A 16,964-nucleotide genomic window follows, 5' to 3' on the forward strand; every position below is an offset into this window, starting at 1 on the left:
TGTGTGTGTGTGTGTGTGTGTGTGTGTGTGCCTGAGGACTGAACCTACGGCTAACACACTGAGGTATATCTACAGCTCTCTCTCTCTCTCTCTCTCTCTCTCTCTCTCTGTCTTTCTCTCTAAGCTTTCAGGTTGCTCAGGCTGAGCTTGAACTTGCCTTCCTCCTGCCTCAACCTCCCAGAGTGCTAGGAATAAAGATGTGTACTACCATAGCTGGCTGAAAATATAATAATTTTATTTTTGTTTTACGTTTTAAAAGATTCTACAATATATCATAAAAGAGAATTTCAACGTTTGTAAAATCCAATTTCTGGAGAAAAATAATCCCACATGTACAATTTGTCCTTAATAATAGTTGTCGTCTTTGAAAAGAATCAAAAACACTTTTCTGAAATTTTGTCATCATCCCTTAAGAATTGCTTTCTTCCTACTTTGTTATAAACAACTTTGGAAATATGTTTATTTAACTTTGATCGTATGACTCATTCACTTCTATAATGCAGCACAACAGCGTCTTTAATTTTCACATGAGAGCAGTAATTTAGTGGTAGTTTTCACAGATGATTTTCAAAGATGGTTGTAGATTTTAAGTAGGCAAAGCCTTAAATATTGGTAATCTTTTCAGTTGATCATTGTATCTTAAAAAAAAAGACATCTTTCTTAGTTATTTTCTTGTCACTGAAATATAATACCCCCAACACCTGCCATTTAAAGGAAGAGAGGTTTATTTATGCTCATACTTTTAGTCCATAGCAGGCTGGCTCCACAGCAGGAGGGCCTGGCGGAAGGAAAACTGCTCACATCATGGCAGCCAGGAAGCACAGAGCAAAGGGAGAAATGGAAGGAAGATACATCCATCCAGGGCACTCTTTCAGCCCCTTCCAACCAGGCCTCGCCTCCTAACACCACACTGGGCCATAGCACCCTCCTGATTCAATTATCTTTCAAAAGCCCCACCTACCATCTGAGCACATGAAGCTTTGAAGAGCATCTAGATACAGTCCACAACAACACCCAAAATAACAAGCATTTTAAATGGGTTTTATGGCCCAAATTCTTGAAAAAGACTATGCGGTATTTGAGCTCTTATCCTACTTAGTCACTAACAGCTTTCCAGTTACTAGTTCATGTCTTTGGCAGAAGACAAAATATTCCTGGGTCAGAAACAAAGGGTTTTTATCAAAAAAAGCAATAGCCAGAACTTTGTGCTCATTTGTGCTGAATCCTTGTGCTGCTAGTCCCCATAATGATGACACAGACACTGGACACATGGTTAGGTACACCAAAGAACAACCCTGAGCTTGAGGACTCACCATTTGGGTAGCGGCATAACGAGTCTGCCCTGTGCGGTAGTACACACTTGTGATCTTAGCATTCTGGGAGGCTGAGGCAAGAGATTAAAAGTTCGAGACTACCCTAAGCAAGACTATGCCTCAAAAAAAAAAATTTAAAAAGAAGACCGAGGATGTAGCTCAGTGTGAAGGCCCTGGGTTATGTTCCCAGTACCGGAGGGTGAGAAGGGGGACGTAACAAATCTGCTTCTTGGCAGAGAAAGATGTGCCTGCATCCTTTCAAGTTGCTCACTGCAAACACAGCTCTGAGAAATGGTCTGCAGAAAGACTAGTGAAAAATTCTGTTCTTGGCACATCCAAAAAGAACATGCAGGGATCCTCAGGGCTGTAGTGTATGCCCATAAGAAAAAATGTGGGACACCTACAGTGAATTAGACTAACCGAAAATACAATTTTCTGTGACAAAACATCAGAAATTTTCATTTAAATACAGATATTTCTTCCTCACCCAGATAGTGCTGTGGACAGGTCTATCATCATTATAACATTGATGAGTGTTGTAGAAGTTGAGAATTTAGAGAGATTCATTAGAAATCATTTTGAATATTAAGAACTATGAAAGGGAAAGAAATTGCTCAAAGGAAGGAATAACTGGGATGAGGGGAAGGACAAAAAGAGGAAGAAGGAAAGGAAAAATATATAAATATGGATAGCTGGGATAACTGTACTGTTGAAATCCAATGGTTTATTGAAAGGAACAGCTACTGCCTAATATTTTTTCTTTTTGACCAATTTTGCATGCTTATATCTGGTAATCTGAACAACTAATTTGAAGACAATATGCAATATAACAACCATTGGTGAATTCCTACCATCTTGTCTAGTGAAACTCTGTATCATTTCTAATTTTTTTTAATTTTTATTTTTTATTCTCTTTAATGGTTTGATCAATCTTGCATTCTTGCCTCTGGTAATCTGAGCAACTTCATTGAAGATAACAATATGTAATGTAACAGCCACTGTTAATTCCTATCATTTTGTTCTGAAACCTGTATCATTTTTATTGTTTTCATTTTGTTTTATTTTTGCCTACGTTGTTGGTATTTTGCTATTGTGCTTTTTTTATTATTCTCTTTAAAAGAAAAAAATATTAGGTTTTCTTAGTTGAATCTTGCTATGCTTTCATGGTTTTCTGAAAATATGATGCAAAAATTATGATTCAAAACATGACAGTGTAGCAGTGCTGACCACCGTCACACCACCAATAACAGGTAATACTGCTTGAGGACTTACTATGTATCCAGCACCAAAATGCTTGTAAGTATTAACTGACTTAATTCTTACAATAATCATATGAAGCAGACACTATTGTTTTCCATGAGAGGAAACTAAGGCACAAAAGGTTAATTTCCCTAGTATCACACCTTTAGAGTATCCATTGAGATGTTTTCACCTCATAAGTAGTTGTTGAATAAAATGAATCAATTTTCAAAAAAAAAAAAGTGTTTTCAACTGTGATCGTCAGGAACTGCCAATACTTGGTGTACTTATTATATGACCTCATAAGAAGGCAGAGATATAATGAGTTACAGAGATAGCTGGGCAGTAGTCAAATGAAGTCATCCATCAAATGTATTTCTCTCTTTCTTTTTTTGAAAGGTTATCATCTAGATACTGTCTTTGTCTTCTATCTGGTCCTTTTTGTGGCCACAGGATGACTGGAAGAGTTTTTGGCGTTACACTGACACTTGACCATATCCAGAGTCAACATGGGAAACTCTCTGTGGTACTTTCTATGTAGGAGTCTAAAAAGCCTTTCTTGAAATCTCCCAGCAGCCTTTTCGTAATGTCTACTCCTTCAAACCAGGTTCTACACTCACCTCTGCTCATTCATTGCCAAGAAGAACAGGATTCCACCATGATGGCCTTAGACTAGGCAGGATCTATTCCCGGCACTGGGAATATAGGCCACCTCCCCTGAGCTCTATGGGTGACAAATCTAAGGCTCTGCAGCTAGCAAGAAAAGAGGTGTGACCAAGGGCTGTCCCTGCCAGGGTCTGCTCCAGCAGGTTAGCAAAGAAGGAAGGAGAGGAACTCTGTCTTTAAAGCCTGTGTTGAAATTGGACAATTCTATTTGGGCTTTCCTGTTTTTGTTTTTTAAGCTAACATCTTAGAAATAGAGATCTGTAGTAAGTTTGAGCTAATTGATAGTGAGACAGCATCCAGAAAATTGGCTTTTTTATTACTGTATTACCAAGATGACTGTCAGTCGGAGGCCACGGCAGTGATTTCCAAGATTGCGCCTGACCCATTCAGATATTTTAGGAAGAGGTTTAACCATCAAACACAAACTGGTGGTATGAATATGTGAAAGAAACAGGTCTCAAATCTTTCCATTTCAGGACTTCTTAACAGTCACAAAATTATTGGCAACTTTGAAGACCTTTAGTTTATGCTGGTCATATCTACTGACAGTTGCCGTACTCAAAATTTAAAAGAAGGGGCTGGAGGTTTAGCTCAGAGGCACAGCTCCTGCCTGGCAAGTGCAAGGTCATGAGTTCGATTCCCGGTACTGAAAACAAAACAAAACAAAAAAATTTAAAAGAAAAAGTCAAATACATAATTCTATTATGCAATATAATGATGAAACAATTATGTGCTAATATAAATTAAATTTACACTAATTTATTTCAGCAATTTTATATTAATATAAAAAAAGCACATTTTAAAGAAAAAATAATCATGTCTTTCAAAACCAAAACTCAAATGAGAAAGTGCCACTGTTTTACATTTAGGCAAATGTTTTTCAGGCCTGTCTTTTTTGTGTGTGTGTGATTTTTTTGTTTTGTTTTGTTTTGTTTTCTGGTACCGGGAATCAAATTCACAACCTTACGCTTTCCAGGCAGGCACTGTGCCGCTGAGCTAAATCCCTAGCCCTTTTTTTTTTGTGTTTGTGTGAATTTTGAGACAGTGTCTCACTATGCAGTTCAGGCTGGCCTTGAGCTCACTTTGTAGCCCAATCTCGTCTAGAACTCACAACAATCCTCCTACCTCAGCCTCCCAAGTGCTGGGATTACAGGCATGCACCACCACACCTGGCTCACATGTTGAGAATCATCATCTGAAAGTGTTTCTGCGGGCTATACCCATGCCTAGTTTATAATTGTTTCCAGCACTAGCACAGGTACTGACAGTACATAGGTATTAAAGGGATACACTTAGATAGATCATGTCTCGGAAGGTGGAAATAAGATGTGTAGCAGCCCAGCAGCTATGCCACAGTCCTGAGCGTCTGATGACCTGAAGTCCTGATGTCCTCCAAATCAGGAGCAGAAGTTACTTCAGAAGTTTCCTGGCATCACCAGCCCCTTACTTAAAATACAACTACCCCCAAATACTAGCTTTACTAACATATATTCTAAGGAAATATTTTATAACATGAAACACATTTCATCTATTTTTTTTCAGATATACCATTTCAGATGATCTAAAAGTTGGCTTTTTCACCACAGACCATGCTACCCAAACAGATACCAATGAGATTTTGCCAGTAAAAGAATTAAGTTCATCTACACAAAAGTTAATTCAGGTAAATCTGGACTTATTTTGCAATTTTTATGATAATTTTTAACACTTGTCTTCTTGTGTCTTTCACTGACAGAATTAAATGATGAATGATTTAAAAATATTAGCCTCTTTGAGAAAGCGAGCTGAATGACGATTGTAGTTTTAAAAATGAATATAAGCTGTGATTTGTATTTATGTCATACTTACGTGTTAGTTTGCTTTGTAAAATGTTTTGCTACTTTTTATACTTTTCACATCTGTGTGCTTTCTATTTATGACACTTTTTAAAAGTTATAGAATTTTTTGCATACATGGAGAGAATATAGAGAATAGTATATGAAAAAACTGTGTTCCCTGTCATACAGCTTTGTCAAATCTTGACATTTCCCATATTTTATTTGGAATGCTTGATTGTCAAAGAACATAACCTCCCACATACATCATATATCAAGAGTTATCATTAAAAACCTTAACCAATAAAACTGTTACGTGAAGTAACATACCATTACAAATACTCTTAGGTAGCTCGTTTTTATTTTCTTGCTTAATACAACTTGAAAATCATTCTATATTGGCACATAAAGGCTTTCTTCATTTATTTCGCAAGTACATCATGACACAAAGTGTACATCATATATTTAGCTATCCCTCTGTTGATAGACATTTTGGTAGTTCAGATCTTTTACTGCAATGAATAACCCTGTGCATATTCATATGCCAGGAAATCTGTGGTGTAAATTCTTAAAAGTGGAGTTTCTGAGTCAGCGGATGTATGCATTAGTCATTTTAAGGATATTGCCAAATTGCCCTGTGCGGAGATTATACCAATTTATACTCCCACTGGTAGCTTTTGAGGATGTCTCTTTCCTACATACTTGCTGATTTACTGTCTGTTTTTATAAAGACAATTTTCAGAAATGTTTTATAGTTTCCTTCTCTTGTACTAGGTGTGTCTGTCTGGCTAAGTTTTGGTCTAGGATTTGGACGGAAATGATGTGCGGCAGCCCTGGGGAACCCTCTTACAGACACACTTCCCACACGCTTGCCGCCACTGCCTGTTCCCGCCCCTCGCTCCCCACTTCCCACCTCTCTCCTCCCTTTGCCCCCTTCCTTCTTCCTTCCAGGATGGCTTTGTCTGATCCTAAGGGCCCACGTCCTAACCCCACAGTGAGATGAAGTTTCCACCTGCTGAAGACCTCTCCCTCGGATTCAACTCAGCAGCATGACTGTTGAAGAGACGAACTGTATCGAAAGCATCACACTCTATTGCGTTTTCTTGCCTGGGCAGATTTGCTGCCCTTTGGAAGCCCCAGCCACCAGGAGATGGGGTTACTGGGCCCCCTAATGTATATCCCAGACGAAGAGGTAGATTTGACCAGGTACCCAGTTATGTGCCTCACTGTATACTTTTCTATTTTTAGGTTATTACAGCCCTTCAGGTGGATTTTAGGTTCCTTAAAGAACTGGTTCAGTTGAAGTTTGAGGACAGTCTTCAAGAAGAGTCTTCAAAAATCGTCGTTGCTCTCCAGGACAGGATCTTAGAGATGGAAAAGCACTATCAACAGGTAGACATTCTGTCCTTTGTTCTCACTGAAATGCGCACTCCTGTGCTTCAGTGTGTGTGCACTGCGGTGTTGAATTCAGTGGCTTAAGTGGGGAACTTATTTTGCATCTCGTATAGTAACTAATACTTAGAGCTTTGTTCTGTGTCAGAACTGTTTTTTGTTTGCTTCTGTTTTTTGAGACATGGCCTCACTTTGTACTTTAGGCTGGCCTCCAACTCATGGTGATTCTCCTGCCTCAGCCTCCCATGTGGTGGGATTACAGGTGTGTGCCACCACACCTGGCTATATGTGAGGAACTTTTTTAAAAGTACCTTGTTGGGGCCGGGGATTTAGCTCAGTGGCACAGTGCCTACCTGGCAAGCGTGAGGTTGTGAGTTTGATTCCTGATACGGGAAAAAAAATAAAAATAAAAAAATAATAAAAGTACGTTGTTTATGAACTCATTAATCCTCATATTTACCTTCTAAAATTGGTATAATCTTATAAAATTGGTATTGTCTTTTCTCTTTGACCGGTAAGGAAACCGAGATACTGAAAGTTTAATTAACTCGCTCAGGTTCACCAGTTCAACAGCAGAGAGGAAAGTCAGGTTTCAGGCCAAATAACTTGATGTTTGACTTCTTGTTCTTTTTTTATTTTCCTTTTTTTGTTGTTGTTGCCAAGATCAAACAAAATTTATTTCTGTACACTTGAAGTGGACAATTAAAAATTTAAAAAAACAAAAAAATTTAAACTAAAAATAATATTTTCTACAATTTAAAAATACTACGAGGGAACAAATTTAACAAATGAAATACAAAATTTGTGCAAACTATTTTTTTTTTTTGGGTACTGAGAATCGAACTCAGGACCTTGTACTTGCCAGGCAGACACTGTGCCACTGAGTTACATTCCCTGCCCCTTTAATTGTTTTTTTCAAACTGTGAACATTGCTGAAAGAAATAAAAAAACCAACCAAGTAAATGAAAAGACATCCCAGGTTCATGGGTTAGAAGAAACAATACTGTTAAGATATTAATTGGCAATAATCTCCAAATTGATGTACAGATTAAATGTAATCTCTGTCAAAACCCCAGTCGTTGACTTCTTGTTCTTAAGCACACTTTTTTCCCCTCAGCATTGCGGTCTAAACCCTGGGACTTCACACTCCCAACACCTTCCACCCTTTTAAATTTGAGACAGGGTCACACTGACTTGGCTAAGTTGCCCAGCCTGGGCTAAAACTTGCGATCCTCCTGCTTCAGCCTCCCAGAGCGCTAGGATTATAGGCATGTGCCACCACACATGGTTTACCCACAGCTTTATATGATGTTATTTGTGCTTTGATGCTCTGTAGGAGCCAGGACATGAAAACTGGTGCTTCAAGGAATTTTGTAAAATTTTTGGTCAGGGTAGCCGACTTACCTGTTATTAAAATCAGGCATTGTTATTATTTCTGTGCTAGAAAACAAAAAGTCATATTTTGTTGACCACAACATACTAAATATGCTAAGTCTTTGAAATAAATTTATCCCATAGGCCTTTTGAAATTCTAAAATGAAAATCCCATTAACCATGATCTACAGATTAGGAAAGAGCTTGCCAAGGTTAAGTAATCTAAATAAGTCTAGATAATAAGGGACACAATATTTAAATTCAATCCTTTCTTTCTCAACAGTCTATTTGCTGGAATCAGAATTGATATCAGACTCAAAAGCATTTTTTCAAAAAATGTACTGTCTCTTACTTTTTCCTACCCAAGTAAAGTATCAGATTGACTTGAGAATGAGTCTAGTTTATACATTGGCCACTCCAAATTTCTTTTCATACATCTATCACATCAAAAAGTATAAAGAGAAGAAGGAGATATGAACCACTAAAATAGTCTGCTACTTGTTGTTGTTGTTGAGACAGGGTCTCACTTATAGTCCAGGCTGGCCTTGAACTCATGATCCTCCTGCCTCAGCCTCAGATTTTGCAACTTTTATATCTCAGGGAAGGCACTAAAGTATTTAACCTGATCTATAAAATGAAATTGTCTATACTGCATTAATTTTATTGTTATTGCTTTTGGTTAGGTATAAGTACAAGTTAACTGTGTTATAATAGTTTAGCGTGGAAGAAATGATTATAAGTTGAAGTTCTCGAGCAATTGTTGTGATTTTGATGGTGAATTTTCCACACGGTTCCTCCCTAGTGCGTGTGAGCCATATCTGGAAGCACACTGTCGTGCTTACTGTATTTATTTTTGGTTTGCAGAATGAGGAGAATATGAGAAAATGCTTTCAGCAGCAGTTAGCTGATGCCATCGCCGTCGTCAAAGGAATGTACCAGGTGGGTTCGGTGCCGGGGAGAGCAAGGCTGGTTTTAGCTCCGGTGCGTGCACCCAGCTGGCTCACCTTGAGTGCCCAGTCTTTCTTTGTACCTTTAAAGTCTGTTTCCTTGATTTTCAGGTTATCTCAAAGGGTTCAGGCCCGCCACTGCTCACACTCAGATTAAATTTACCAGAACAACATTTTACGGTGATAACTCTCTGGAGGCTGGAAAAATGCCAATCTGGTATCCAGGCTACCTGGGCAAGAGCCAAAGTAACCCAAAGTTTGTCTGGTGAAGATGCAGTTGGATAGACGATCAGATGCCCCGCAGGGAGGGACTTTTCAAGTGACAGGGACACTTCTATCTGCCAGACATAGTCCTTCATTCTTACACAGTGGGAAAATTCATATTCTCAATGATTTTTTTTTTTTTTTTTCTTTTTGAGACAGGGTCTCACTATGCAGTTCAGGCTGGCGCTGGTCTTGAGCTCACTTTGTAGCCCAGGCTGGTCTCAAACTTGCAGCAAGCCTCCTGCCTCAGCCTCCTGAGCGCTGGGATTACAGGCACGTGCCATCACGCCCAGCTTCTCCATGATTTTTTTAAGACTTCATGAAGACCTCAGGCTTCTTTCAGTATTTGTAACTCTAACCCCACCTTCCATTTCAATATACTTGCATAAATAAATATTTTATATCCATAGCTAATCGTCCTCTGATTGCACACCTCTTCACATAGCACTTAATACATTTGTATTTAACTGTGTGATTATTTGTTAAAGGTCTCTGCTCTGAGCCAAACCATAAACCTTATGAGGGGATGTTGTGTGACTTATTCACGGATGTGCCCCTGTGTCTAAGCCCTGTGTGCGGTGCACCATTTAACAATCAGCACATAGCTGCGGAGTAAATTAATGTCCTGTCCCTGAGGCTGACATTGGTGTCACCTGCACAAAGTCCTTGTCCCCAGCTACACATTCTCAGCTCTCCCTTTCTCATTAACAGAAGCATTTTTGATTTTGTAGAAGCTCCTGTCTAGCTATGGCAAGGCCCTGGGCAATGTCAGGTCCCACTGGTCACCAGGCTGTTTTGAAAGAAATGGTTCTTCCTAATTAAAAGGAAGTCATGTGAGGAAGCATCATTTTTCCTTCTTTGGAACCACTCTGTCTCCTTTTGGTGCTTAGAATTGCTGCAGCGAGCCAGAAACCAAAGTCAGAGATCCAGTGGCTTGTGCTGAGGGGACAAAGTGGAATGATGGGAAGCTGGGGCCCTTGGTGGCATCCTTGGCCAACCAGAGTAGCTCAGATTTGCCCTGCCTCTTGCCCTTTTACTTCACGAGAGAACACGTTTTAATCAGGGCTTAAGGCACTGTTAGTTGTCTGCTGAGTCACTTGTAGCAGAAAATATTCTGGGCTCAATTATCTGTCAACAATCTTTGCGACAGTGCCAAACTGGGTTTCCAAAGCTGGCTGCAGCGGTGTGCCTCACACACCTTGCTCCTCGCGTTTCGGCATCAGCTAATTCCCCTCCCTTTAGTTGGTGCTGGCCTTCTCGGCTGGCTGATAAGCATGGGGAGTGAGGAAGCAAAGGCCAGGTCAAAAGAAGCCAGGCAGCTTTATCCTTAAACTCCCAGAATGTCCACATTCAGGCCTCGCCCTCCCTGAGCCCAGCTGCTCTGCCGAGAAATCTAAGCCCCACAGAAGGTACTTGTAGGTACTGGGGCTCCAGGCTCCTTCCTACCCAGCCTTCCTTTCATCTCAGCTCAGGCTCAAAAGCAGGAGTGCAGAGGCTTCCAAAGTGACTCTGCCCACCAGCCAATTACAGGCCTTACAGAGCAGAGACAAGACACCCCTGCGGTTGCTGCCCGATCCCTTGACTCACAGGATTTGCAAGCACAGCGAAGGGCTGTGCTCACGCTGCCGTGTTTAGGGAGCTATGTTACCCAACAATAGAGAGCTGGGACAGTATCCACACACATTAGTGAGCCGTTTCTCAGTTCAGTTTGTTGGACAGATGACTTTTCTACAGGTTTGCTGCTAGCACAGAATAGTAGCATCACCGTTAAGAGTTAGCACAGTGTGTGTTTTGGAGGAGGGACCCGGAAGTGAAACTCTTCTGGGTTGGAACCCTGGTTCTGCCATGTAATGACTGTGTGACCTTTGACAAAGTACCTGCTGTCTCTGCCTCAGTTTCTTCTGCTGTCAGATGAGGATCATAATAGTGCCCACCTCACATACTGGTTCTGAAGGCAAAATGAATCTTTCTGAAGCACTTAGAACATGGTTAGTGCCACCTACGTGCTATTAAATAAGTAAACACCTTCACATACTCACGGTGCTCTTCAGTGTTGCTGTCTTTGTCTGCCTCTTTCCTATTTTTAGTATTTAGGTTTATTGACTCTGTCCACTGACCACAGATACGGTGAAAGTACCCTTAACTATTTATTGTGTATTCTGTATGAAATTGCCATTTTTAGAACTAAAAAAGGTTAAGATATCAGTAGTTTGATATGGTTAGACCTAATATAAATAGTTTTAAAAAACACAGACATAGTTTGTCAAAAGACAGTAGCAAACTGCATGAAATACAGGTTAAGTAAGGCAAATCATCTTCGATTCAACCAGCACTCACTGAGTGAATACTTGGTACTAAGATGTGCTGGACCCTGAGTTTGCGGCGACGCGGTAGGGATGGGTAGAGGGGGAGAAGAGTACAATCCAGTCACAGTGTGGGTGGACCAGTGCTGAGATAAGCACACAGACCAGGATTTTATGGGACACCACAGAGGACCAGTTATTTCTGCCAGTGCTCTTTGGGAAGTCTTTACAGAGGAGGTGATATTTGTGCTGGGTTTAAAATTAAGTGCTCAGTCGACGGACAAGAAGTCAAAAGGGATCCTAGGTGAGCAGTTTAGTGCATGTCAGAATATTTTTGGTGCCAAGCGAGAGAAATATAATCCACATGGTCATTAGCTAAAAGGAGATTGTACTGGCATGTGTGACTAAAAAGAGTAGCATTAGTGCTTCAGGAAAACCTGGGTCAAGGTGCACAAGTCATTAAGAAATTGTTCATCCCTGAATCTTGCCTTCTCTGATGATTTGATTTCCAAACGTTTTCTCCCCACATCAGGGTAAACTTGAAGAGAGTATGTCTTTTTAAATAGATCCTACAAGTTCAAAGAACTGACCCAGAATGCCCAGCCCTGGATAGTGTGGCCAGTCCAGAGTCACATAGCCATTGGTGGGGGTTACCTGGATGGAAGAGAGATTATGTTATCTGAAGGAGAGATGCTGGTTAGGCAGGACTTTTAGGGAAAATAGTTTCCTACTTCCCATATCAGGTGACAGGGAAAATAGGACCCAGTCAGAGAAGCGCATGGTCTGAGCTGTTAATGTTGCATATGGAAGCCACCAGCCGTATGTGGTTCCTGCAGTTGAAATTGGAGTTAAATTAACAAGCTGGTTCTTTGGTGACAACTCTTCAATTCTTTTTTTGTTGTTAAAACAGAGCCTTGCTATGTAGATCACTCTGGCTTCAAACTTGAGATCCTCATGCTTTAGCCTGCAGAATGCTGGGATTTCAGGCAGAGCCACCATACCTGGCCACAGCTTTTCAATTCTTGATGTGATTCAGATAGTGGTGTTTTTTTTGTTTTGTTTTGTTTTTATACCAAGAATCAAACTCATGACCTTGCGCTTGCAAGGCAGGCGCTTATGCCACTGAGCTATATCTCCAGCCCAGTGGTATCATTAATAACAGGAGCTATTTCACAGCACTGTAGTCTAAGCTTGTGCTCTTGCTAATTAGAAGTTAAGCCCCATTGTGTCTGCACATCAACAGCAGCACCTTTGCCCACTGGCCTCTCCAAAGTGTGGTACCCAGACACGAAGGCTCAGTATCTTCTGCCTAGTTTCACCCCATGGAGTAAGCACTTTGATAGGCGGCAATATCTTCATTCCTAGCTGAGGATAATAAGACACAAGGCAGTACTTATATGGTCCCAGCATACAGGAGGCTGAAGCAGGAGGATATTGAGTTCAAAGCCAGCCTGGACTGCACAGGGAGACCCTGTCTCAAATAATGGGGAGTAGGTTGTGGAAAAACAAAGGAGAAAAATTTTGAGACAAGAGGAAGAATTTTATTATGTAAATGACATTAAGGAACTATTTATCAATTTTGTTACATATAATACAGACATTGTGATTATGTAAGAAAAAGTCCCTAATTCTTAGAATGCACCTTGAAGTGTTTCAAGATCAATGACATGGCTGGGCAAGGTGGCACACATCTGTAATCCCAGCACTCGGGAGGCTGAGGCGGGAGGATTGTTGTGAATTCGAGACCAGCCTGGGCTACAAAGTGAGCTCAAGGCCAGCCTGAACTGCATAGCAAGACCCTATCTCAAAAAAACCAAAAAAATAGATCAATGACATGTTTCTTGAGGGTTCCATCAAGAGTATTTATTGATAAACACATGGGTAGGTATATGGCAAGCTATTGCTACCTTTATTTTGTTTGGGCCAATGATATAGCCCAGCAGCACAGTGCCTGCCTGGCAAGCGCAAGGTCCTGAGTTTGATTCCAGGGTACCAAAATAAAAATACAAATTCTATTTTGGTATATGTCCTAAAATTTTCATCATAAGTAAATATGTTTTTGAAAATGCAAATCAACTGTTAACCCACCCTCTTTGTATCTAAATATAATGTAAATGTAATATCTAAATATTACATTTACCTTTCTATGTACATTTACATTTTTTTTTTGTACTGGGAATTGAAAACATTTACATTTCATGTTTCATAATGTCCACACCTTCCATTGCTGAGGATCTGATAAGTGCGGGTTTCCCAAGTGCTGACTCTCATTCATGATAAATCATTTGCTTTTGAATTTCATGACTTTTAATTGTGAACTCGTATTTCCGAGAGAATTATTTGAGGCCTGGAAATAGAGGTAGGTTTCTTTAGAGAATATCTGCTTTTGTTCGTGTGAGACTCCTGGGCTTATGCCCACTCTGTAACCTATTTCTCAGTGTAAGGTAAGTTCTAGAACACTCAGCTGTATGAATTTGGGTAGCAGCCTGTGTGGGTTACCTTTTAGCTATAAACGTCCAGAAGATCTATTCCCCTTCCCTTTCCCTAAAGCCAATTTCTAGACAGGACCCAGTTCCAGTATAGTGAAGTGAGAGTACGTACAGAATTCAAGGTGGTTACTTCTACTTCGTTCTTTTTTAATTTTTTATTTGTACCTCTTACAGCCCATAATGTTTACCTTCTTATGTGGAGTTGGTACATGCGCATAACACGTCTTTATTCCTTTCTTCATCCCTTTTTCTCCCCTCCCCCTCCTTCTCCATCTCTTGATCTCCTTCCCATTTAAGAAAAATATACTTCCCTACTCCCTGTTATGTTTTAATTTGTTCTTTATTTATCATTTGGGTTTCTCAGGAAAGAGGAACCATGCAAGCTTGTGTGTCTGATTTGTTTCACTTAACATTATGGTCTCAAGGTGTATCCATTTTCCTACAAATGACTCAAGTTTATCTTCCTTTATGGCACAGCAGTAATTACTATGTATAAATGTCATATTTTCTTTATCCATTCATCTGCTGATGGACATACAGGCTGCTTCCAAGATTTAGCTATTGTGAATTGTGCTGCTATAAACATGATATTCATCTATCACTATAGCATGATGTCTTTATCTTTTTTCAGAAAAATGCCTAGAACGGGAATAAATGGGTCAAATAGAATTTCCAGTTTTAGCTTTTTGCGGAATCTCCATACTGATTCTCATGGTGGTTATGCTAGTCTACACTCCCACCAGCAATGCAGAAGGATTCCTTTTTCCCCACAGCCTCACCAGCATTTGTTATTATTTGACTTTTTAAAAATGGCCATTCTTTCTGGAGTGAGATGGAATCTCAGTATTGTTCTAATTTCTATTTCTCCAACTTGTCCTATCCTTTTGATGTCCCAACTTTAATGGGGAAGTCTTCTGTTATTTAGAACTGACCTCTTAGGGGGCTGGGGATTTAGCTCAGCGGCAAAAGCGCCTGCCTGGCAAGTGCAAGGTCGTGAGTTCGGTTCCTGGTACCAGAGAAAAACAAAAAAACAAACAAACAAAAAAAAACAAAATAGAACTGACCTCTTGAAGAGGACCTAGTTATCTTTTCTCTGTGTCCTGTAATGGGTTGATAACCAAAGCTCAAGTTTATCTTTTTTAATAAAATCCTCAAGGTTAAGGCCAATGTGTGTGTTCTGCATATTTCTCTGAGTTTCTTCAGTCTCTCAGTTTTGGTCTAAGTATTTGTCTTAATTATTTTTCTCTCACTGCTGATACAAAATACCCTATGCACAGAGTTAAAGGGGGAAAGGGAGACCATAATGTTAAGTGAAACAAATCAGACACACAAGCTTGCATGGTTTCCCCCTTGCATGGTTTATTTAGCTCACAGTTTGTTGAAGTTTCAGCCCATAATCAGCTGGCTCCATGGCAGGGTGGTTTGCCAGAGGGAAAACACAGAGGAGAACCAGTTCTTGGCAAGCAGAAGATAGTAAAAGCAAGCAAGGAAGGAAGGAGAGAAGGCTCCTTCTGTCGCTTATATTGTATCCAGGCTACTGGGGTTAGGATAGTGCCAATTTGACCAGTGGATTGATTTAATTATCACCCACCCTTAGTCCTAGCATTGCACCATGGATCAATCACATACTGTAGATCCAGCCACCTCTGAAAAAGCCCCACCTATGACTGCATGAGCTTTGGGGGGACCTCTAGACACAAACCATAACAGAATTCTTTACTTTCTTCTCCAGTGTTCTTGTTGTTTACAGTGTGAGCATAATTCAGAATTCCATGATTCATTAAAACATGCTTTATAGACCTCTGGGTCTTCAATAATATCTTGGACACTGATATGATTCTAATATTTATGAAATGTTTTTAAAAATGGCTGAATAATGAATATCATTCCTTAGACTATTTCTACTTCTATGAGTGGGGATACCTGAAAGGATTAAATTCTTTATAATTCTTTGGTGTTTCTTTAACATTCTAATTGTTTGTTTAACAGAAAGTATATTAATTGTGGTTAGCTGTCTTGTCTGACTAAAATTTGTTTATATCAAATTAATTATTTGAATCTTCACTTTGGTTTGTAAGCATTGCTATAATCCATGACCTGACAAAGCCTGCCTAATCCTGCCCACCCAGGGTGTTAAGACTTATTGCAAGACAGAATAGAAAGACTAAAACACAACCTAAGTGTGCATTGGGAGCAGAGGACCCGTGTAAGTGACTCTCTGCTGCCCTCTGGAGATCAGTTAAGGATAGAGGTAACCCCCCCCTTTTTTTTTTTCAGCTAAAAGACATTTCTTACATCTTTCTTAGCTATTCTTGATTTTTGAAGTGTGTCAGCCAGCATTCAGACTTTTTAAAAAAAAATTGCACTGGGTAGGATCCGTTGAGGTCCCTGAAAGAGGGAAAGGGGACCTCAACCATGGTGCATGGAGAAGATTCTTGACTCACCACAGAGAAAGACTCTAAAGCCGGGCATGGTGGTGCACATGGTGGTAATCCCAACACTTGGAGGCTGAGGCAGGAGGATCACAAGTGCAAGCCCCTTCTATGCAATTTAACAATTTTAGAAGATTTTGTCTCACATACACACTCCAAAAAAAGGAGAGAAATTAGAACTCATCTGTGTGGTCATAGGCAGATTTATTAGGCAGAGTTAGGAAGTGATGGAGAAAAGATAGACTCCAGTTTGGGTGCTGGAGGGAGCTCACCCTGATGCAGGCATCATAAAAGCACAGGCCGGCTTGTAAGGATCAGCCGAGATGGCCCAGGGTTCCATTGACTGTTCAATCTGTTCCAGATCTCATAGTTCTGGAAAGATCCTGTGGCTTGAGGGACAGTGAGGTTTCCATGAGCTGATTGTCCTCGATTGCATGGGGAAAATGTCTGCCTTGGTTCAGTCCTGGCATAACTGGTGCTGCTTGGGGAAGGTGACCTCACCAGGGAAAGCCTGCAGCCCTGCTTTTCCTAGAACCCAGTTTGGAAAGTTATAGCCATTGCTCCCAAAGGTCTGGAACTGGGTGTTGTGAAAGCTGGAAGTTGAGTGTTTCTTGAGTTCCTCTTATCTTGATGCCCTCAGTCTTAAGAGAAATAGACTAGGCAAATTTAAGGTGAATAAACTTTGCAATACAGGCATTACATACACTTTTCTTCTTCTTCTTCTTCTTCTT

The 16,964-nt window shown here is 40.2% G+C and overlaps 1 protein-coding gene across 1 annotated transcript in view; it reads left to right on the forward strand.

The window, feature by feature from the left end:
- LOC102011029 (chromosome unknown open reading frame, human C10orf67) overlaps positions 1-16,964 on the forward strand; it is a 124,214-nt gene that overhangs the window by 7,984 nt on the left and 99,266 nt on the right. The window contains exons 2-4 of the mRNA XM_013515364.1: positions 4,761-4,881; positions 6,281-6,424; positions 8,663-8,737. Coding sequence (XP_013370818.1) covers positions 4,761-4,881; positions 6,281-6,424; positions 8,663-8,737 — 340 coding nt within the window. The remainder of the gene's footprint in view (positions 1-4,760; positions 4,882-6,280; positions 6,425-8,662; positions 8,738-16,964) is intronic.

Source organism: Chinchilla lanigera, unplaced genomic scaffold (genome assembly GCF_000276665.1).
Source record: "Chinchilla lanigera isolate Chin_1 unplaced genomic scaffold, ChiLan1.0 scaffold00028, whole genome shotgun sequence".
Taxonomy (NCBI): domain Eukaryota; kingdom Metazoa; phylum Chordata; class Mammalia; order Rodentia; family Chinchillidae; genus Chinchilla; species Chinchilla lanigera.